Here is a 22630-nt window from a genome sequence, read left to right on the forward strand (position 1 = left end):
GGTGTGTGTCACTTATCCATCTACGCCACCGTTTCCTCATCTATAAAATGAAGAAAATGGTCCCTATGTCATAGGATTATAAATGAAGCAGGAGTGTTTTCATGTGTTTTTAAAGCATTCCACATAGTGACAGCACATAGTAATGCCCTTTACTAAGAGCAAGGACCATGTCTTCTTCACCCCTGGGGACACAGATGGACCAAGGTTCTTTCCAGGCACTGAGTGGGCTTGAGCTCTTAAAACATTTTTTTGGGGAAAAAAAAAAAAAAAAAAAAACCTGAGTTTCTTCCAACCTTCCAATATTATGGTCAAGGAAACTGATGCTCATGATCATTATATAACTACAGATGTGATACATTCATTTGAGTAATAAAAAATTTTTTTTAAATAAATAAACAAATAATTTTTCAAAATTAAAAAAAAAAAGGAAACTGATGCTCAGAGAGAGGAGGGAGTTTCTTGAGGCCACTTGGCCTCTTAATAGAGGACATGGTCTTGGAGGAGGAGCTGCTGGGCCTCCTTCTTAAGACCTGTCGCTATGGTTTTGGATTCATGGTGTCACAGAAGGAAGCAGGACCTCCAAATCCTACTAGCCTTTCAAAGCTCACATCAAGTTCTGCCTGCCATGGATGCCTTTCCTGATCCTTCCACCCCTATACTAAGCCAGAGGGCCCTGGGTCAGGGTTCCCATTGGGCCCTGGGCTTCCATGTATCCATTGGGGTCCTGTAACAGGGTTGACATGCTCTGGAGGTAACAACTGGAAAATTAAATTTACAAGGAAAGGCTTATATTTTATTTTCTCACTACAGTGCTAGATAGAGAAGTTCTTGGTGGAACTTGAATGAATGAATGAATGAATGAATGGGCATACATCAAAGCAGAGCTGTTCTTTATAGATTCATAACCCTTTAAACAAAGATTCTCCCCTCCTGGACTTTCTTCCTACTGATTCTGTCTTTCTGTTGCATTAAGATTTCTGATATTGAGAGCAGGATTTCAGCACTGACCATTGCAGGATTAAACATAGCACCCTGCGGGCGCCTCACAAGAAAACGAGATCAGAAGCAAAGGAACCAGGTATGTTTGTCCCTCCCTCGATGGAATATTGCATGACCTGGAAAATGCAAAAGATGAAATATCTCTTGCTTTGTGAAGGTGTCCTGATTCCTGTGTGCTATTTTTAGGTACAAACCATAGACACGTCAAGGCAGCAGAGGAGGAAACTGCCTGCTCCACCTGTGAAAGGTATGCTTAAGTCACACCACAGAGCCACCAAAGAATTAAGCTTGACTCATTCGCTTGGAGTAACTCAGAGATCTGAGTTTGAGAACCAGCTCTAATGGGTGTTCTCACCCAGAACTTTGTTGTGGAGAGTCTCTCTTGACTTGGATCCCTCCAACAAGCAGACCCTGAGACAAAGATGTGTTTGAGGAGGTAATTCCAAGAAACACTGATAAGGGAAGATAGAAATGATTCTGGGAAGGAAATAAGCCAATACAATGTACTTAGTTGTATGCTTAGTCATAACCATTAGTTAGATTGTAACAATGTACTTAGTTGTAACAACCAATCATATGCTTCTTTGAGCAAATGAAGCTAAACCCTGCTGGGGTCTTCTGAAGTATTAACTGTGCTGCTGAGTTTCCTGCTCAAAGAATACGAAATGAGGTATTTCAACCCCATCTTTATTTGAACATTATTTCTGGTGGGGACATTAGCTCCCTGGTACTTCTGACCTGCCCCATTTATGGGCCAAGAGAAAGTGGTGGTGCCTGCAGTAGGATGCTGTCAGAATGTGCTGGCATGGTGACTGTCAGGGAAATGTGGGCAAAGCACCAAAAGCATCCAACATAAGGGCCCAATTGGGAAGGGTTTTCAATGATGCCAGTCATATCACCCTTACCTGCTGGACATTTTTAACCTTTTCCCTGGATTCGGAAGCCACAGAATGATGATGCCAAACTAGAAGTTCAGACCTACAAATTAGAGGAGTAGAAAGTCAGAAGATAATGTTTGAGTTCTGGTCCACCATTCATTGTTCAGCAAACATTTGTTGAATACCAAATTTATATTCCTCAGAGCCTTACACAACTAAAATATATTACAGATCCACAATCCCTTACTTGAAATCCTTGAGTCAATATGTGTTTCCGAATTTTTTGAACATTAGAAAGATAATATAGTAGGTGTACTGTGTATTTCAAAATAGCCCCTTCCCCATGATGTCTGGGGCTGCATCTGATAAACACATTAATGTCTTTGCAGCAAAGAATGAGAATGTTCATGCCCAGTGGGAGGGACAAGAATTTGAAATGGCCACTTAGTCTAAATCAGGTTTTGCCATCAGGCAATTTTGACTCCAAAGTCATAAAGATTTGCCATTTCTAGAGCCTTTTATATTTCAGAATTGCAAATAAGAAGTTGTAAGCTGATTATCTCAAGCTACCTTTTCCCAGAAAGCCATTAATGATGCCTTGATTTATTTGGTCCACCATAAAAATAGACACAAAACAAAAGATTCCACAGTCTGACCTATGGACCAGAATGAGATGCCATGGCTAGAACAAAAATCTAAGTAATATGAACACCTAATCTTTCTTCCTTAACCATTGATTCATTTTCTGGATAATACTTATTCCTATTTGTTTCTTTTTAGCTGAAAAAACAGAGGCATCTTCAGCGACCACCATTAAAACATTTAACCGCAACTTCATTCTCCAAGACTCCTCAACAAATAGGACTAAAGAAAGGAAAAGCACCACCAAGGAATTGATGGTAAGTCATCTCTGCTTAATGCTGGTTACTTTCACTGTTGATGGCACCTCCATTCTGTAGCCCTTCTTTTCTTTTCTTCCTTTGCTCTTTTTTCAGGGCTGCACCTACAGCATCTGGAGCTTCCCTAGCTGGGTCAAATTGGAGCTACAGATGCTGGCCTACGCCACAGCCACAGCAACCCCAGATCCTTAACCCACAGAATTGAGGCCAGGGATCGAACCCTGGCATCCTCATGGATACTAGTCAGGCTTGTTACTACTGAGGCACAGAGGGAACTTCCTGTAGCCCTTCTTTTCATAGCTTCCCTGTCAGAGCCCCAAGCAGCATGCATGGTCTCATTCCTGCATGGTCTCATGGTCTGTTGGTTGCGTGAGGGGGTTCTCATGTTGCTAACCTCTTTGATGTGTGGATACATTCTCTCAGCTATATATCCAGCTCCTTATAGGAACCAGGTTTGAGATAAGAGAAATAAAAATACATATGCAGCAGTGTAATGGTTGAGATGTAAGAGTTTTTATTCTGTTTTTAATTCATACTCACTCTCCCTTAAATGTCTTTTTAACCACTAATTAGTTGTTGTGTTCCTGGGGGGGAAAAACAAAAAAACAAAAACCTCAGCAGCTGCCCATAAATGCAGCAAAGAAAGGGAGAGTAGATATTCTGCATAAATCTGGAGATCATATAGAAGGAGATAATAGATTATTACCCTAACACTAACATATGCTTTAGAATTTTGGCCAGTGCTTGATGCTGCTTGTATGGGAGGTGATGACTCAGCTGAACTGCCTCAGTGATACCAGCTATGCTGAGGGCAGATGTTGACTGGGTGACAAGATTGAAGCAAGGGCAAATCTATTGTTTCCTTTTATGTATCACCTGTCACTTCCCTCCCATTCCTACCCCTCATTGTGCCTGTGTCATGAGCATGGAAGCATCAGGTAATGGCATAATGTGGACATTCCTTTTTAAATTCCAACTTCTGTGTCTCTTAGGCACCCATGTAGCAACAGTGCTATCCGGTGCCTTTGCTTCATTGGCCAGCCATCACCCCTGACCTTTCAAAATCCAGCTACCTGGCTCCTGGCTGTTACGTCAAAGAGCTAAAGATGCATCATCACACTAAAAGAGCACACTACTAGGGCCAGGGAAGGAATCTGTTACAAATAAGGTAGTTAAAAATAAATTACCTTCTAGAAAGATAGAACACAGATAGTGGTTGCCAGGGACTCTGAGGAGGGGGAGTAGGAAGAAATGCTCAGTAGGTGAGAGGTTTTACTTGGGAGTGATGATATGTTTTGAAATTTGATCAAGGTGGTGGATGCACAAATTGTCAATATACTAAATGCCACTGAATTGTTGTTATTTTGTGTGTGTGTGTGTGTGTGTGTGTGTTTAGGGTCACACCTGCAGCATATGTAAGTTCCCAGGCTAGGGGGTTGAATCAGAGCTGTAGCTGATGGTCTGTGTGACAGCCACAGCAACACGAGATCCGAGTTGTGTCTGCGACCTACACTGCAGCTCACGGCAACACCAGATACTTAACCCACTGAGCAAGGCCAGGGATCGAACCAGTCTCATGGATGCTACTCCAGTTGGTTACTGCTGAGCCACAACGGGAACTCTGAACTGTTCATTTTTAAATGGTTAGTTTTATGTTCTGTGAATTTCACCTCAATAAATTATTTTTTAATAAATTGACTTTAAATAACACAGAGAAGTTAAAAAAGAAGGAAAGGACAATATTTGCTAAACAAATGTAAACAAAAAAGAAAAGGCAGGAGTTCCCGTCATGGCTCAGTGGAAACGAATCTGCCTAGCATCCGTGAGGACACAGGTTCGATCCCTCAGTGGGTTAAGGATCTGGAGTTGCCATGAGCTGTGGTGTAGGTTGCAGACACGGCTCAGATCCCACGTTGTTGTGGCTGTGACTGTGGCTGTGGCATAGGCCAGCAGCTGCAGCTCTGATTTGACCCCTAGCCTGGGAACTTCCATATGCTGCACGTGCAGCCCTAAAAAGATAACAAAAGAAAAGAGAAAGAAAGGTCAAGAATGCCACTTTCAAACAAAATAGAATCCAAGGCTTCTTAGCACTCAGAAGAAACAAGGAGGAAGGATGTTTTAGATATTGATAAAGTAAGTAAAATATGACCCTTTCTTGAATTGGCAAACAATAGAGCAGCACAATTTATTGTGCTATGAGTAATGACTTTAAAGGTCCCTTATTAGCCCTTGGAAGACCAGTACACCACAAATAATGCAAATCAGACAGTTTTAATAGTGTAAATATTAAGCTTTAATTAGGAAATAGGGGTTCTCATGGTGGCTCAGCAGTAATGAACCCAACTAGTATCCATGAGGATGAGGGTTTAATCCTTGGCCTTGCTCAGTGGGTTAAGAATCCAGTGTTTCCGTGAGCTGTGGTATAGGTCTAGGACACAGCTCGGATCTGGCATTGCTGTGGCTGTGGTGTAGGCTGGTGGCTACAGCTCCGATTCCACCCCTAGTCCAGGAACTTCTATATGCTGTGGGTTCAGCCCTAAAAAACACACACACCAAAAAAAAAAAAAAAAAAAAAGAAAAGAAACGAAAAATATATCTAACTTTATACCTCAGAGAATTCTTTTTCTTCCCAAGCATCATCAATGGCTCATTTATCAAAATTGATTTTTACCAGCTATACAGAAAACCTCAATAAATTCCCCATAGTAGGAAGTATAAAACTATTCTCAGTGACCTAAATGCCAAAAAAACAATCTCAAATAGCACTCAGTATATCCAAAGGAACTTTCTGAAATGATGCTGGTGTTCTATATCTGCAGAGTTAGCCATGAACTACAAGTTGCTACTGAGCTCTTGGAGTGTGGCTGCCTTGGAGGGATTGATTTTTAAATTTTATTTAATTTTAATTTATCTAAATGTAGACATCCACAAGTGACTACCATACTGGATAGGGCAAATGTAGAAAATAAGAACAAGAGTTAAAATAGTCAGAAACCCTACTCGGAAGGTATAAAGCACATGTACCAACAGACACAAGTATACACATTCATTCACACAACATATACATCTCACGCATTTCTGAGTAACTATTGAATTAAAGAGAAAAGCTAATTCCCAGAGCTTTTACAAAATGAAAACATTACATATATCAAAACAAATGGAATACATATAGAGCCACACTGAGTCAAATTAACAGCATTAAATCTTTCTTCATTATTAAAGAAGGAAGAAGTGTGAACTAGACACTGAATTCCAGACATAAAACATAAATGCACAAACCAACTAATTAAAACAGAAAACTATAAAAATGATAGTAAATGCAAGAGCTTATTCTTTGGAAAAATCGAAAATAGAAAAAAAAATTATATGCTAATTCAAGACAAAAATAAGTAGTTCCCTTGTGGCACAGCATGTTAAAGATCTAGCATTGTCATTGCAGCAGCTTGGGTTGCTGCTCTAGCATGGGTTTGATCCCTGGCCGAGGAGCTTCCTCATGCTGTGGGTGCAGCCAAAGAAAAAAAAGAAAGAAAAAAACCAATAAATAAAAAATAAGAGATTCTAATACAGAGTTTTAAGAGATTTCTAATAGAGTAAATTTTTATTTAAATATGCAATGTGATATAAATCTATGCTAATACATGTTAAAGTCTTGTTTCTAATTAAATTAGAATCAAATCAGAACATTAGTAAAAACTGACTTAAAATTTCAAAATTTATTAAAACTTCAGAAAAAGATTCTCTGGTCAAATGATTCTCATGACAAAATATCAAGGAATAGTTAATTCCCATGCAATATAAAATATTCCAGAGCACTGAAAAAAATTGAAAACTAAAACATTCATGTTGTGAAGCTGTTAAAACCCCAACAACCAGAGCCTGACATGGCTGGTAAGTGTGTACACATCTTTATACCCACGCACACACACAGGCACACACGGATGCATTCAAACCACCTTCAGAGAAGTGAGGCATGCTAAAGAAAATATTAGCAAACAAAATGCAGTGGTACATTAAATAATAAAATACCAGGTAAATTTTACAGCAAGGCAATGATAACTTTAATATCGAGATATTGATGAATAAATCCCACCCACAGCTCATTTTTTCCCAAATTAATTTCTATTTTAACCCAATTCACATAAAATTCTCAGTGGGATTTTCTTGGAACTAAAGTTCATATCAGGATAAATCAGAAAGAAGAGACAGAAAGTATTTTACAAAATTAAAGTGATTTTCCTGCCAGATTTTAAAACTAATTACAAGCTGTAAAGAAATCAATGATTAATGAAATAGAATAGAAAGCTCGGAAATAGATACAGGCACATATGAAAATGCATTATATGATTTTTTAAGAATCAGGAACCAGTAAAAAAGGTATAGGTTGTTTGTTTGTTTTAACTGTGCTTGAGAGATTAGCCAGGGGGTTGGAGGGGGTGTAGTGGAAAAGAAATCCTTTTGCCTTATTCCGTATAGCAAAATGAATTTCAGATGGATTAAGAAGTATGTGTAAGAAATGCATCACTTTTTAAATATTGTGAAACATTTAGTCAATGGGCATGAATACCTTTTACAATGTAAGAAAGGCAGTTTTTGTTCATGGCCTCGCCTCACTTTCACTAAGTGGCTGATTGCATTTGCTCATTGTCTCAGGAGCCCTCCCTGGAGTCTGCTGTAATGTATTAGCACCATGGAACTCCACTGCCAGTGACCCACTGCCTCCGGCCATACACGACAGTGCCTTGACCCAACAGCCATTGAATACTGTACCGATTTCCACCTGAGGAGAGGGCCTGGGGAGGCCACAGTGCACCCCTGAACAGGGCTGTCCTGATACCTCAACCGGAAAGCAGACCCAGACTTCAGCATCAAGGTCTTGCCTACTCTCTGCCTTAGGCTCCCAGGGGAATCCAAGACAGAAAACCAAGATGCTGGCTTTCAATAGCAGAGCTCCATGTTCAAAAGATGCATCTTTTCCCTGTTTGCCTTGCTACTGTGTGTTGTCTTTAAAACCTTTTTTTTTTTTTGATCCCTTTGATTTGACTAGAATTACATGTCAACCATTTGTCCCCCCAAATATTGTTGGGGTCAGAGGATAGTGGAGGGAAGGGTATTAACATTTAACTCATCAAGTCCTACTCATCTCTCACAAGCATCTTTATCCCACAAATGCTAAGGAGAAAAGTGAAATGCCCCTGTAGTGAGCACTATGGGCTGTCTAAATTGTGGAGCACTCAACTGTCAAGGTCTCCTTCCAGCTGCCTCCTAGTCCACTGCACCCCCAGTTCCTCCCACTGCTTTGCAATCACAAGCCACAGGACAGAAAGCTCTGACTCACCCATGCCATGCCCAGGTCTATCTGAAACAGTATCTCATCAAGAATTCAGGGTTCTTCCTTGGACTCACAGAGAGCTACCCTGCTCTGAAAGGGAGAAGGGCTTGAAAAAGCCTACCATTGGTTTAACTTTAGGGCACTGTCCAGAATCAACATATGGTTTAGCAATGACTGTGTCTAAATGAGGTTTAGGTGACTGGATAATTGCAGAATACATCCACCTGAGGAAATGTTGTCCTCCATAATTTATTTCCCAATATAATTATTCAGCAAAAGTAGTAAGATGACCTTAAAGATAAAAATGGTTAACGAATAGCCTAAGAAAACTTGTAGATATGAATAAAGCAAGGACAAACTGTGAATTCAACAGACGCGAGAGTTGCCACTAACTCCACGTGTGTGGTCTCAGATGCATGACTAGTTAAAATGTGTTTATAAAAGCACATGAAACTGGAATTTCATTAAGTTAATTAAGCAATAGCAACCTTTTTAAAAATTTTGCTCCTGATATAGTCTGAACCTGAAGAAGGAAAAAAAATGGGAGTCAAGGGAATAAAATGACTGATATGTATTAAGCAACTGCTCTGAAGGAGGCAATATTCTCATTCTAATCCTTATAGCAACCCTATTCAGTAGGTATCCTCATTTCAGATTTGGAGACTGAGGGCCAGAGCGATTAACTTGCCAAAGTCAGACCTTTAAGCTAAGTAGAATTTGAATGTCTGACAAAAGCTTCATTCTGTGTCGTTTTCTACTTCAATGTTCTTTTGCTGCTACGCACATTTCCAGACCTGACTTGCTGCTGAAATGTGTGTTATGACTCATTCCTGATGGGGGTCTACCTATCTTCCAATAATATTCCTTGCTGATGTTGTATATGTGTTATCCACAGAAATGACTCCTTTGAAATAAAGTAAATTTTTGGCTTTTTGTTCTGTTGGTGTGATTAAAAGCAAACAAGTACAAATTTTAAAAACACAACAAAAAGATCTGAGTTCCAAATAGAGCGTTTTCTTTAAGAGGCATGAAAAGCAACTATTGTTGTGTTACAGTGTTAAAATATTCAGTTTTCTTCGACAAAAAAAATGTGTACTGTGTAAGCCTTGCAAAAAAATGAAAACAAAACAAAAAGAAGAGGCCTGCTCTATGGCATTTGAATTTTTATAAAGGTTTCCTTGTGCCAAATAAGTGCAAAGATTTAATTTACTATTAAAATCCATAAGCATATGTTATAGTTCCAGAAGAATTATTTTGTCATCAAGTGATTTTGATCTTCAGTGTCAATATTTATATTTAGATTAATTTTTATAAATGAAAATATTTTAATGGTTTAAGAAAACGAGGCCAATAGGACCGTATCTTTGATGACTTCTGAAAGTATGCTTGCCTTCATGTTATATGCACATTACCAAGAATTACTGTCAAGAGAAATGATGAAGAAGTAAAAGTCATTTATGAAAATAATGTTTGTGAGTGTGTGATTTTATTTATTTATTTATTTATTTTTGGTTAGGGAAGACTGGGAGTGAAGAGGGGATAGGGTAAGAAGTCAATGGCTAGTCAGTGGAGGGGCCAAGTTTCAAAGCCACAGTTGCCCCACGCCCCGTGTTCCTTCCAATTGCACCACTCTCCTTGCCATTGCCTGTTCTCCTGAGAACAGAATTTCCTAGGACCACCTCTACCGACTGGTCACTCAGGTAAGGCCAGCACTTCTCAAAGGATGGAGGAGGAGCAGTGTCACTTTGTGCCTTGGGGGACATTTCTGATTGTCACAACTTGGTGGGTACAGGGCCTGTGTATATGGATATCGGCTAGGGATGCTGCTAAACATCCTACAGTCCACATACCAACTCCTCACAACCAAGAGTTATCCAATTCAAAATGTCAATGGTGTAAAGCTTGAGAACCCTAGGTTAGGACCCTAGAGGAAAACCTGGGCATCAGTGGAGAAGCTCCTGCTGACCTCTGTGGGGACTGTGTGTAGCTGAGTGGGAAGCAGGGCAGTGACTCTCCCAGAGTCATTCACAGGCTCAGAGGCAGTTGTTGGTTCTCTGAGGCTGACCAGTCTGGACACTGGCCCCTGCCATCCCCAAATGGGAATAGGAAATCTCCACTCACCTAAAGTGAGTAAGTGTGTGTGTGTGTGTGTGTGTGTGTGTGTGTGTGTGTGTGTGTGTGTGTGTGTGTGTGTTGATCTTTTACAAAGGGTCCTCTATTCATTGAAATTTCTGACAAAACTTTAAAGTACAGGAGGCATTTGGTGCATTCCTTTAAAAATAACTTCTCAAACAACAACCATCCTATCTTCTCCCAGGGGAAGTATCTCCCATACAAAATTTGCATTTTGCAGAACAGTTGGTTGCGTGAGCCTTCTGTCTCTGCAATTAAGTTATAATTATGATAAAGTGCAGGTAAATGGAGTTGCATTTTTTTTTTTTTGTCTTTTTGCTATTTCTTGGGCCGCTCCCACGGCATATGGAGGTTCCCAGGCTAGGGGTCGAATCGGAGCTGTGGCAGAGCCACAGCAACGCAGGATCCGAGCCACAGCAACGCAGGATCCGAGCCTCGTCTGCAACCTACACCACAGCTCACGACAACGCCGGATCGTTAACCCATTGAGCAAGGGCAGGGACCGAACCCGCAACCTCATGGTTCCTAGTCAGATTCGTTAACCACTGCGCCACAACAGGAACTCCTGGAGTTGCATTTAAAAGAGCTCTCAAGGCAGTGGAAAACCTTAGTACCCACTTCAAACATTGGAAACCTCAAAGAAGTTATCCAGAAGGATCCAGTGTGGTAGAATCGAGTCCTCGAAAAAAGACAAATATGTTTTCTATCTAAGCTAACATGTTTGATAAAGATGAAAGATTGAAGGCAGTGCTTCTCAAACTTTAATGTGCAAATTCTGACTCAGCAAGGCTGGTGGGGCCCATGATGCTGTATTTCTAACAGGCTTCCAGGTGACGCCAATGCTGCTGGTCATAATGTGAGTAGCACAGTTCAATAGAATCCCTCAGAGGGGTCCCTGCAGGATTGAAGCCCAGTACCACAGTGGTAATCTGTTCATTGATAACCTCTTTTGTGACTTTTTTCCCCTTCATCCTCTAATGTTCCCTCTCACTCAGCATGTACTCTGGGGTTACCTCCCAAACAAACAGCTCAGCGCAGACTCTCTGTTGGGGAAACCCCAAACTAAGACATCCCCTGCACTGAAGTTTCATGTTTGATTATCTTTCTCCTGCACTGACCTGAAAGCTTCTTGAGGAAGTGGGTTCCACTTATCCTGCACAGGGTCTGGCATAGAGCAGGTACTTAAAACAAATTTGTTTCATTTAGAGTGGTGATGGTAGTCTTAGCTCTGGGCTGTGGTTACCCCATGCTCAAGTGACTGAACTGAAGATGATGCACAATAAGGAGCAGTCCCTCTCATGCCATCCTGGGGTTGTGGGTGAGCATCCTCCCAACACTGAAGTGTAGAGGAGGGATGTCAACACCAAGGTGGAGGAGAAAGAGGCTCCCCTAAACCTCTACCTCACCCTCCCCCCTTTTAAAGATAGTAGAGCAACCCCAGGTGGTGGTGAATGGTCCAGGGACCTGCTGGCTAGAATCTAAAAGCAAAAGCTCCTGTATCCACAGATGCTTACAACATGTGGGCCCCAATGATATGCCAATAACTTTGGTTTAGTTTAGCTGGGCCTCTTAAAATTGTCTCTAAGCTGATCAAGACTTAACACAGAGTTCTTAGATGCCATCACCCCTTCCTGCCATCACTGATAAGTCAGAGAAGATGTTGAGATGCTCACTCTTTTCACTGACTTCTTTGAATAAGACCCATGTACCCAGCCATGACCCATCTTTTCTGAGTGGGTCCCTCCCCTACATCCTTTGGCCACAAAAATCCAGAACTTGGGGAACTCAAAGGTTAGAAGAGCAGTTTCCAAAGTGGAGTACAGACAGCACAAGGGTTGTAGAAGATGGCCCATTTAGGGGAGGTGAAAGAAAATATTAGGTCGTTTATCCATACTTATTTTTATTCTTTATCTAGAAGTAAGCTTTAACAATATTAAATATATGGATAGAGGAAAGCACATGTAAATAATTTATAAATACATAGACATATTTTGGAGATGCATTGTCAAACAGTTTTTACTGGGATGTGTGGTCCAAAAAGTTTGGAGACCACCTACCAGTTAGAAAACCCAGTAAGCTTCTGATGACTCAAATTCCCCTTCAGCCATCTCGGCCCCTGTCAGGGACAGTATTAACTCAAGATCTAAAACATTGCTTAAACGGCAGCTGAAAGAAGGGTAGAATTGGGAGATAATCCAGAGAGCCCCATCTACTGGCTGAGCCCTGGGATGCGTGTTGTTCCATCTCTTTAGGGAAAAGCTTTCTGTTGGTCTTATCTGTTTCCCTTATTCTCCTCCCCAGTCCTCACTATTCAATTATCCTAACTAAACTTCTGAAAGACATCAGGTTATTGTTGCCCAGAAACAAACAAACCAATGGGCAGCCTTGAGGAGTGGGGATTTTCAATTAAGTTTCCCAATCTTTGAAGTGGACAAAGTTAAATGTCTGCTAGTAGAGCCAGCTGAGCCAGGCGGACCAGGTAACAACTTCCTCCTCTATACAGCCCTGCCTTACTTCATTACAGTGCCCTAAGCCCACCTGAGAGCCTCTGGGAAGTTTACCTGTGCAGGGAAAGTTCACCAGACATCCCCTGTACACCTGTCAACTCTTAAGATCTTCCATGAGTCCAGGAGAATCTGTCATCTGCTGTCATCACAGCAACCTGGGGAGTATGCTTTTGGCACCTGACAGATAGTGCTACCTAGTCTGTGGAGTTCTCAGCTTTGTACTTGCTCAGGGAGAGACAGGACTGGGGGCATCGTGGCCTCAGACTCAGAGCTACCTTCTCCTCCACGTATTGTGCATATCAAATGACGAGGAGCAATACTGGCCCAGGGCCAGGATGTGCCCTAACCATGAGGTGCTAAGGGGCGAGGTGACAAGATGAAAAGGCGTGTAATTGCTGTCCTCATTCGCTAAGCAATGTGGTAATTACTTAATTGAAGATGAAAGGGCTATTTACAGGCAGTGGTGGTGGTAAGTGTTTTTTATTGCACTTCTATCTTCAACATGCCCTTTACTGAACCTTGGTAATGACAATAATTTGCACTTTCAAGCCTGTCCTTTCTGATTTATTCTTCCCTACTATTCCATTCATTTCATGACAGACCCACTGCGAAGAAAGAAAAAGATTTTCATCTCTACAGAAGCCCAGTCTTTGGAGACAAGTATTCTTTGCCCTGATAAATGAAAACCATGTGTCATGAATGTTCTACCACAGAAAACAGATGCTATGAATCAGCATTTCCACTGTTTGTAATTTGGGTCTCTGTAGAATCATCCCGGCAATGAATGAGTTGCTGTCATCAGTCTGGCAGAACTGAGGTTCTTCTTTGTCTTTAAATGACACTGTTATTGTCTTTTCTCTGTCCAGTAACAATACTTCCTAGTGACCCTGAGCTGTTGAAATGCTGACTGTCTGTGGTACAACAGCTCTGCTGATGCCATTTGACCAGATGTCAGCTTGGTGCCCATTGACCATTGAACTGCCTGATGACAAAGGAGTAAGTCATCCCCTCTTCACTTGAAGCAGACAGGATTCTGCTCCCCTAGCCTCCACTCTGTCTTTAATTGCAGGGGAAAATGGGCATTTTGGCTAATGCTAAAGAGACAGATCTAAATGTGGTTGGAAAGCCTGTCCAGGCACTGTCAGAGCAGGACTGTAACTGAGTATAATTCTGGACCTCAGCTCCTTCCATGGTCCAGTTTACCCTCTATGGGTCAGAAACCATTAAAACAAGGATCTTTTCAACTCTACATCTTCCCATGTTATATAACAGTCCCCTGGAATGCTTCCCTCTGACTTTGAAAACCCTTACTCATCCTTTAAGAAGGGTCAGTTCAAAAGTCACGTCCTCTCTGATGGCTCCTGACCCCTCCCTGGAAAATTCTCGTGTAGACGTGGAGAATCCTAGTGCAAACCTGATCATTGGAGTTGGGAGTAGACTCCATGCCACGAAAAATGTAGGTTCAAATCTACACCTTGGAGGCCAAAACCTTTCCCAAAGCCTGTGAATTTGTGCTTTTGAAGACCAATGGTTTTTGGTCTTAGCTTCCTTGTCATAGCCTCTGTTTTGCACTACATCAATTCAGATCTCCTTTACCATTTTCACTTAAAACAACAACAACAAAGAGATCAATCACTCCTACAGCAGACTACACTAAAGAGCTGATGGGCAGTAAAAGCTGGCAGAGGCTGGGGGTAGGAGAGAAGTCAGGGAGCAGGGGCACATAGCATATCACCTAACAGCTGAAAATCCAGTTTAGATATTTAGATATTCCTGTTCCTCAAAATTTAGAATTTAGATATTCCTGTTCCTCAAAAGCCCTCTTTCCAACCTCTCTTCATCACGACATGCAGAAGTTTCCAGGCATGTGGAACAACAGCAGTGACACAAACCACAGCAGTGATGTTGGATCCTTAACCACGAGGCCACCAGGGAACTCCTTCTCATCTTTGACCTACTGAATTGCCTGGCCAACTCCTAGATCCTCTTTGATGTTTTGGCCCCACTGAAAACTCAGAGCATAAGTGTCCCCCTTTCTGTTCCAAGCACTTCCCAGAGACAGATCTCCTACCTGCTCAGGGTGTGGAAGTCACTGTTAAGATATCATTTCTCACCTAGATACATGATCCACTCCCTCACCTGTATACAGAGCATTTTGCACGTTTCTCTATTTTCATCCCATTTGTCTAGATTGATGTGGTGCATTTTGTCTTTAATCCATAATTTCATAGTGAGACACTGAAAAGTTCAGGAAGGAAGTGAACTGATTAGATCCTTCCTGAGTAGATTTGTTTTTTTTTTTTAATAACTCTGCTTTTTAACATAAGGAATATATTGTATAAGGCCAAAGAGATTGTGGATAAACAAATTAGGAGACTTCTTATAGAGTTAAGAAAGGAATCAAGACAGCTTAGATAGGGTAGTAAGTAAGAATTTGGGGAATTGGTTGGATATGGATAAGGAAAAAGACTGAGATGCGAAGGACGCCCTCAGACCTCTGGCTGGAGCAAGAGATTCATTCATTGAGGATGGGGAAGGAAGACAAACTGCTTTTTAGATATGTTTGATTTGACGTGCTGGCCAAGTATAGAAGTCTGGAAGTAGGTGGATCCACACTGCAAAGTTCAGGGCTGGAGCTGGGGATCAGAGAGCTGTTGGGACCCAGATGGAACTGCAAGTTGTGCCTATGGATGAGATCACTGAGGGGGCTTATAAAACAGAATAAAGACAGAGGGCCCTGGCCCTGTGGAACTGGACTGGCAGGGGAAGAGCCATCAGAAAGAGAGAGGAAAAGTCAGAAGAGAATCATGCCTCAGGAAGCAAGGACGTTTAAAAAGGAAGGAGTGAGTGGCTACTGAGCAGTCAAGTAGTATGAAGACTGGTTAACATCAGGGCTCTGACTGCACCGACCGATACAGAAATGGAAGCACAGGTTGAGCAGAATCTCGATAAAAGGATCAAGTTGGGTCATATTGAGTTTAAGGGGGTTCTGTGACACGCTGATAGGAATATCTACATGAAGATTATAAACACACATTCGCTCTGAATTCACTGAGTTTGACAACATGGGTTAGTTCTAAGCTTTGCTGGGCTGGTACCCAATACTAGAAAGAAAGACAAAATATAGTCCTGCCCTCTGGAAGCTTGTGGTCTGGGAACAGAGATAAGACACGGAATTTATGATGTCGGCACGCCCTTCAGAAAAGGATGCACAGTCAGAAGTGGGCAGAGTCGCACTACCCAGAGACAGGCTCAGGGTAGGGGGACAGTGGGGTTAAAGATCTGTATTAAACATCTCAAACCCATGTGTCTGGCTTGCCCTGCTTTCTTTTATGTTCTATCACAGTTTCTTCATGGGGCCTTTTGCTTCTTTATTTTGACTGAATGACGCATTTGGGGTTTGGAAAATTTGTTCCTGCTGTGAAAGAACTTGTACACCCTATGATCTTGAGCATCTGTACTATTCCCTGAGGCTCTGAACTGCGTGGAGGGAAGGGAGACTCAGCATCCCCTGCGGTGATTTCTAAGAAGACACATGCCAGCCCCCAGCCCCCAGCCCCCAGCCTCCAGCCCCCTTACAAAACCCTAACATTTCACACAATCCCTGCCCAGGCCCAAGACACTAGGGAGGCTGAAAGTAGGTGTTCCTGAGTTGGAGGTTCACTCAGAGACAAAGCAGCAGGAATGGAGAGGAAGGATGAAAGGAGTGGCAAGGTCCTGCCCAGGCTATTGGGTCAGTGGCAGCTCCATTAGTTGAAATGGTGGAAATAGATTTGGGGGTCAGTAGCCCTTTCTTTTGCCCTGAAGTCGGCTCAGATTTTTGCTTGAACTGATGTTGCAATCTCCCACATTTTGTAACTAGCTTCTGTGAAAAACACCTAAAATGATCACTCTGAGTAACTAAAAGAGGCCCTTTGTGGACTCCTTGTTCTATTTCCTCCGCTATTTGTAACTGAGCGTTCTGGCTCGACAACATGGTGACTGAGTTTACGGCTAACAATTTCTAATATTTTCACAACATCCTTGCTCATGCATGAAGACAAATCTCATCCCATCTGTTTTTCTACTAATGGGTCAGTGATGTCCCCACAGCTAATTATAGCTATTACATAGAAAATAACATGTTTACTTTGAAAAGGCAGATTTGGTTTCTGTGACTGGATAGTCTTGACAGATGCACAACTGTTTCTAACTCTTTTTCATCTGTAAGAAAGAGCCACATGAATCCTTTTCTGCAGTTACTGTGAAAAATGTTATTGAGGATACTGTCTGCTACATTGTCTGGGGTCCTTTATTTATTTTGGAACTATATCCAAGAAATGATGACATGGCCCTCCAAACTCATTGCTATTACTGACATTTCTGCAACTTCTCATGTTTCTGTAAAAGAGTATTTGTATTATCAAAGAGATCTAATATTCAAAAGGAACTGAGGTGAGCTGAACTGAAGAGATTTTCTTTTATTTAATCTGTTTTCTCACCCTCTCTCCATGTCCTACCCCATTTCTCAAAGCTAAATGGTTTTATTTACATAATTGTTCATCTTCTCTTCCTCAAAGATGTTTTTGATGCAGAATAACTTACTCTACACGTTTATTTTTCTTTAGCTCGAGGACAAGTTCTAGTGCATTTCCTTCTCGCTGGTAGCTTACGATATCCAGCATAACCCAAGTGGAAAAGATCTGAGACACCCCCTGTCTCCTCTACTTCAGCTCTACCCACTTCATCCTGACACCATGATGCCACTGAATGCAACTGTGAGGTTGCTAACCACTGGGCTCAACTGTCCTCTTCTGGTGACAGCCGCTCCTAACCCAGCCTTTGGGATGCACCTGTCCTTCCCTTGGCTTCCAACACACCATCTCTTGACTTTTCCTCTTATCTTAATAAACACACTGGTACAGTTTGAGCAAAGGAGCTGGCAAAGGAGCTGAACATAGTTTACCAATGAGGTGGAAGAAAACCAAGAAAGGGTGATGTCATAGAACCCAAAAGAAGAAAGGAGTAGTTCACGTTGTCAAACACTGTGGAGAGGGTCAAGTCAGATAAAAACAGTGACATGGTATTAAGTTGGCAACATAGAGGTCACACACACTTGGGCATGGATGGTTTCAGCATAACAGTGGAGATGGAAGCCTGTTTGCAGGGGCTGAAGAGAGGTGAGGCCTGAGCAAGCAGAGAGGGTGACTATCAACAACTCTTCGCAAGAGTAGAGAATGAGTCCTGGCAAGAAGAGAATGTAAGTCAAGGAATTTTGGTTTTGTCCTTTTAAGATGGAATATTCTAGAGAATATCTGCATCCTGCTGGAACTAATTCTATTTATAGAGAGAGACACTATAAATACAAGAGGAAGAGGCGGGTACTGTAAGTTTGAGGAGCAACATCTCTGAAACAGAGACAGAGGAAAATAGGGGAAGGAATTTGGCTTTGAGAAGAGAGAATATGTATGACATCATCATTACAGAGAGTGAGAAAAACAACATTCTAGGAAGTGCAGTAAGAAGTGTGACGCTGATGGCCCACTAGGATTTGTGGTTCAGAATTTTTAACAAGACTGAGGAAAATAGAAATACTGTGTGGAAAGCACTTAGCCCTGACCTGGTACATAGTGCACACTCAGTAAATGCAAGCTATTACTATTTTGCCACATGAATATTTTTTTCTTTGCTTAGATGAGATACAAATCCTATAAAAAGAAAGACAGACAGACAGAAAGAAAGAAAGGAGGGAAGAAAGAGAGAAAGGAAGAGGGAGGGAGAAAGAAAGAAAGGAAGACAGATATTGAATCTTGGTTGAGACTGTTTTACCAGCATTGTAAATCCATTAAATAAAGAAAATGTTTGCAATAAAGAAAGGTGATTAAACTCAAAAGTCTTGAGACCCTAAGAAACTGACAAAACATGAAGAGCATGATCGCAATTAAATAAGATTTTATAAGGACATGGTGCCACAGTTTGCATCTCCATGTGGCTATTACCAGTGCTTTGTACAGCCCTGTGATATAAGGAAGGACATGATTGTTTCAGAATTACATAGTGTGGTGGGCAGACTACAATACGGGCATATTGAATTAAAAAAAAAAACTGTTGGCTCAGTTAAGAGTAATAGAATCGATTAAGTAGCTCTTATATTAATGTGAGCTAAGAAAAGAATTCAAGCAAGCTATCATTACAATGAAAATATCAGCACAAATATGAGCCTTGCAAAAGGTCACTGGTCTACCCTTGAAATGAGAAGCAACAACCTCCTGTGTCATTCCGCTTCCAGAAATTGTAAGAGATAATACAACATGCAGCCTTAACTCCCACACTGTGATCCTCCACCTTCCTTCAATGGGTGGGGGGAGGGGCAGTATCTTTGGAGAATAGCCACATGATGCATTAAAATCTCTTTTTTTCAGAGTTCCTGTTTTTGGTGCAGCGGAAATGAATCCGCCTAGAAACCATGACGTTACGGGTTTGATCCCTGGCCTTGCTTAGTGGGTTAAAGATCTGGCGTTGCTGTGAGCTGTGGTGCAGTTCGCAGAGGGGCTTGGATCCTGTGTTGCTGTGGCTGTGGCGTAGGCCTGAAGCTGCAGCTGATTCGACCCCTAGGTTGGGAACCACCATATGCGGGGTGCAGCCCTAAAAAGCAAAAAAAAAAAATCTTTTTTCATCTTATTGAGACGACCATAGAGCTTGTGTCTTTTGTTATAAAATCAACTTACCATAAATGCAAGAACAATTTCTGTACTTCCAGTTCTATTTCACTGACCTGGATGTCTATCCTTATGCTAAAACCACACCGTCTTGACTATATAGCTTTGCAGTCAGGTTTTTGTTTTATTTTGTTTTGCTCTGCTTTTTTGGCCCTGCCTGAGACATGTGGAAGTTCCTGGGCCAAGAATCAAACCTGAGCCACAGCAGTGACCTGAGCCACTGCAGTGACAAAGCTGGATCCTTAACCTGCTGCACCACAAGGGAACTCCACTTTGTACTGTTTTGTTTGTTTTACGGCCATGCCTGAAGCATGTGGATGTTCCCAGGCAGGCAGCAGTCAAATCAGAGCTGCAGCTGTAGGCCTATGCCACAGATTGCAACAATGCTGGATCCTTAACCAATGAGTGAGACCAGAGGTTGAACCTGCATCCTCACAGACACTATGTCTGGTTCTTAACCCACTGAGTGACAATGGGAGCTCTAGTAGTAAGTTTTGAAGTCAGGAGTATGAATCTTTCAACTTTGTTAATCTTTTTAAAGATCACTTTCACTTTCTGGGTCTCTTACATTTCCTTATTAATTTTAAGATCAGCTTTTCAGCTTTTGCAAAGAAGACACCTGGGATCTCAGTGGGTATTATGTTGAATCTGTAGCCCAATTTGGGGAACATTATCATCTTAACAATATTAAGTCTTTTGATCCATAAACATGAGATTCTTTTCATTGATTTAGTTTGATTTCTTTCATGAATGTTATTTAAGAGTATAAGTTTGGAGTTCCTGTTGCAGCTCGATTTGACCCTAGCCTGGAAACTTCCATATGCCGCAGGTGTGGCCCTAAAAAGCAAAAAATAAATTTTTAAAAATTTAACAAAATATGTACAAAACTTATACTCCCTCCCACCCCCACCCCCCCAGCTCTTTAGGGCCACAATTGTGGCACATGTAAGTTCCCAGGCTAGCTGCAGCTGTCAGCTTACATCACAGCCACAGCATATCCGAGCCACATCTGCAACCTACACCAAAGCTCAGGGCAACACTGGATCCTTAACTTGCTGAGCGAGGCCAGGGATTGAACCCGAATCCTCATGGATACTAGTCGGGTTCATAACCCACTGAACCACAATGGGAACTCCCCATTTTGTTAAATTTGTTGCTAAGGACCTTATTAGTTTTGATGCTATTATAAATTATTTCATCTTTGCTTTTAGATTATAAAATAAATTGGGAGGCTTTCCATCTTTTTCTGTGCTTTGGATCATTTTATATAATGTGGGATTTCTGACGCTTGATGAAACTGACTGTAAAACTATTTGGGCCAAGCTCCTATTTTAGAAAAGGATATTTTTCTACCTTCTAATAAGTCATTATAGGAACTTATGGAAAATCAACCTTTGCATCTAGATTTTCAGACTTATTCCTATGAAGACAAGTAAAGCATTCTCATAATTTTTAAAAAGTCATCTGTATATAGTACTTCTCTATTATCAAGGTTATAAGACTTCTCCCTCTTTGTTGATCACAATTGCCACATATTTGTCTATTTTAACAGTTTTTAAAAGAAGAAAATTTGATTTTTTTTTTTTTTTTGTCTTTTTGCTATTTCTTGGGCCACTCCCGCGGCATATGGAGGTTCCCAGCTAGGGTCGAATCGGAGCTGTAGCCGCCGGCCTACGCCAGAGCCACAGCAACGCGGGATCCGAGCCATTTCTGCAACCTACACCACAGCTCATGGCAATGCCGGATCCTTAACCCACTGAGCAAGGGCAGGGATCAAACCTGCAACCTCATGGTTCCTGGTCGGATTCGTTAACCACTGCGCCATGACAGGAACTCCCCAAAATTTGATTTTTAACTTCCCAATAAATTATACTGATCACTACTCTTGTTTTGCCCAATGTATTAACTTCTGCTTTTCTCATTTTTTTCCATGTTTTCAGACTTTTCTGTTCTTTTTTTTTTTTTTTTTTTTTTTTTTTTTTTTTTTTTTTTTTTTTTTTTTTTTTTTTTTTTTTTTTTTTTTTGTTTTTTTCTAATTTTGAGTTGAAATACAGTCCATTTATTTTCCATATTTTCTCATAAGTGCAACTAATACTACAAAGCTTCCCCTAATACCACTTTTCTTAAGTTTAGATGTAAATTGCTTTTTTAAAAAAATAAATTCATTCTTTAAAATTCACAATTTCTGGGAGTTCTCCTGTAGGTTCAGGATCCAGTGTTGTCACTGCAGCGGCTCAGGTCACTGCTGTGATGAGGGTTTGATCCCTGGCCCAAGAACTTTTATGTGCCTCAAGTGTAGCCAAAAAAAAAATTAATAATTTCAATTTTGACATTCTATTTAATCAATAATTAATTACAAGCATATACTTAAAACATTTCCAGGTAGTTTATTTTTTCTACCTTCTTTTGTTAATAACATAATTTATTGAATTTTGGTCAGAGAGTATGTCCTATATAGTTTCTACATTTTAAATTTTATGGAGAGTATCTTTATGAAATAATACAATAACAGATTTTTACAATAATACATTTTTATAAATATGTTGTGGGTATTTGAAAACAATTGATATGCTTTGCATTAGGTACAAAGTTTTACATATATCTCTTGAAGCAAATTCATTTATTATTAAAATATCTGTAGCTAACTTTCGTTTACTTGATATGTCTGTATCTGAAACAGATGTGTTACTGTAACTATTAGGACTGCAAATTTGTCAATTTCTCCACCTTTTCCTTTTTTGCCTTATCTACATTTGGCCAAGTTGCTAGGAATACAAAAGTTTGTGACTCATATTCTTGGTTCAGTGTAACTTTAATCCAAATGAACTATTCTTCTTAGTCCTGTTTAATGTGATTCTTCTTGAATTCACTTTTTCTAATAATAATATTGTTAGACCCTACTTTTTAACTAGCAGTTGCTCCCAATAACTTTTTCAATCTTTGTCATTTGACCTTAAATGCGTTATAGATAGCAGCTAGATGAAGTTTTGCAACCATTTTTAATTGAAACTAAAGAAGTTGCTTTTAAAAGAAAAATACAGGAGTTCCTGTCGTGGCACAGCAGAAACGAATCCAATTAGGAACCATGAGGTTTCGGGTTCAATCCCTGGCCTTGCTCAGTAGCATAAGGATCCGTCATTGCTGTGAGCTGTGGTGTAGGTCACAGATGTGGCTCAGCTCTGGCGTG

The 22630-nt window shown here is 40.9% G+C and overlaps 1 protein-coding gene and 1 long non-coding RNA gene across 8 annotated transcripts in view; one reads left to right on the forward strand and one right to left on the reverse strand.

Annotated features, from left to right (window-relative positions):
- MYRIP (myosin VIIA and Rab interacting protein) overlaps positions 1–9572 on the forward strand; it is a 209170-nt gene extending 199598 nt beyond the window's left edge. For 2 of the 3 annotated variants that reach the window (XM_021068254.1, XM_021068255.1), the window contains 4 exons: positions 974–1078; positions 1186–1246; positions 2658–2776; positions 7427–9572. In XM_021068254.1, the coding sequence (XP_020923913.1) occupies positions 974–1078; positions 1186–1246; positions 2658–2776; positions 7427–7459 (318 nt within the window). In that variant the 3' untranslated portion in view covers positions 7460–9572. 3 annotated transcript variants of the gene reach the window in all.
- Positions 1–22630, reverse strand: part of LOC110256427 — a 200114-nt gene that overhangs the window by 55523 nt on the left and 121961 nt on the right. For all 5 annotated transcript variants that reach the window (XR_002337915.1, XR_002337914.1, XR_002337913.1 and 2 more), the window contains exon 3: positions 1905–1977. This is a non-coding gene — a long non-coding RNA (uncharacterized LOC110256427). The remainder of the gene's footprint in view (positions 1–1904; positions 1978–22630) is intronic.

This window comes from Sus scrofa, chromosome 13 (genome assembly GCF_000003025.6).
Source record: "Sus scrofa isolate TJ Tabasco breed Duroc chromosome 13, Sscrofa11.1, whole genome shotgun sequence".
In the NCBI taxonomy this organism is placed as follows: domain Eukaryota; kingdom Metazoa; phylum Chordata; class Mammalia; order Artiodactyla; family Suidae; genus Sus; species Sus scrofa.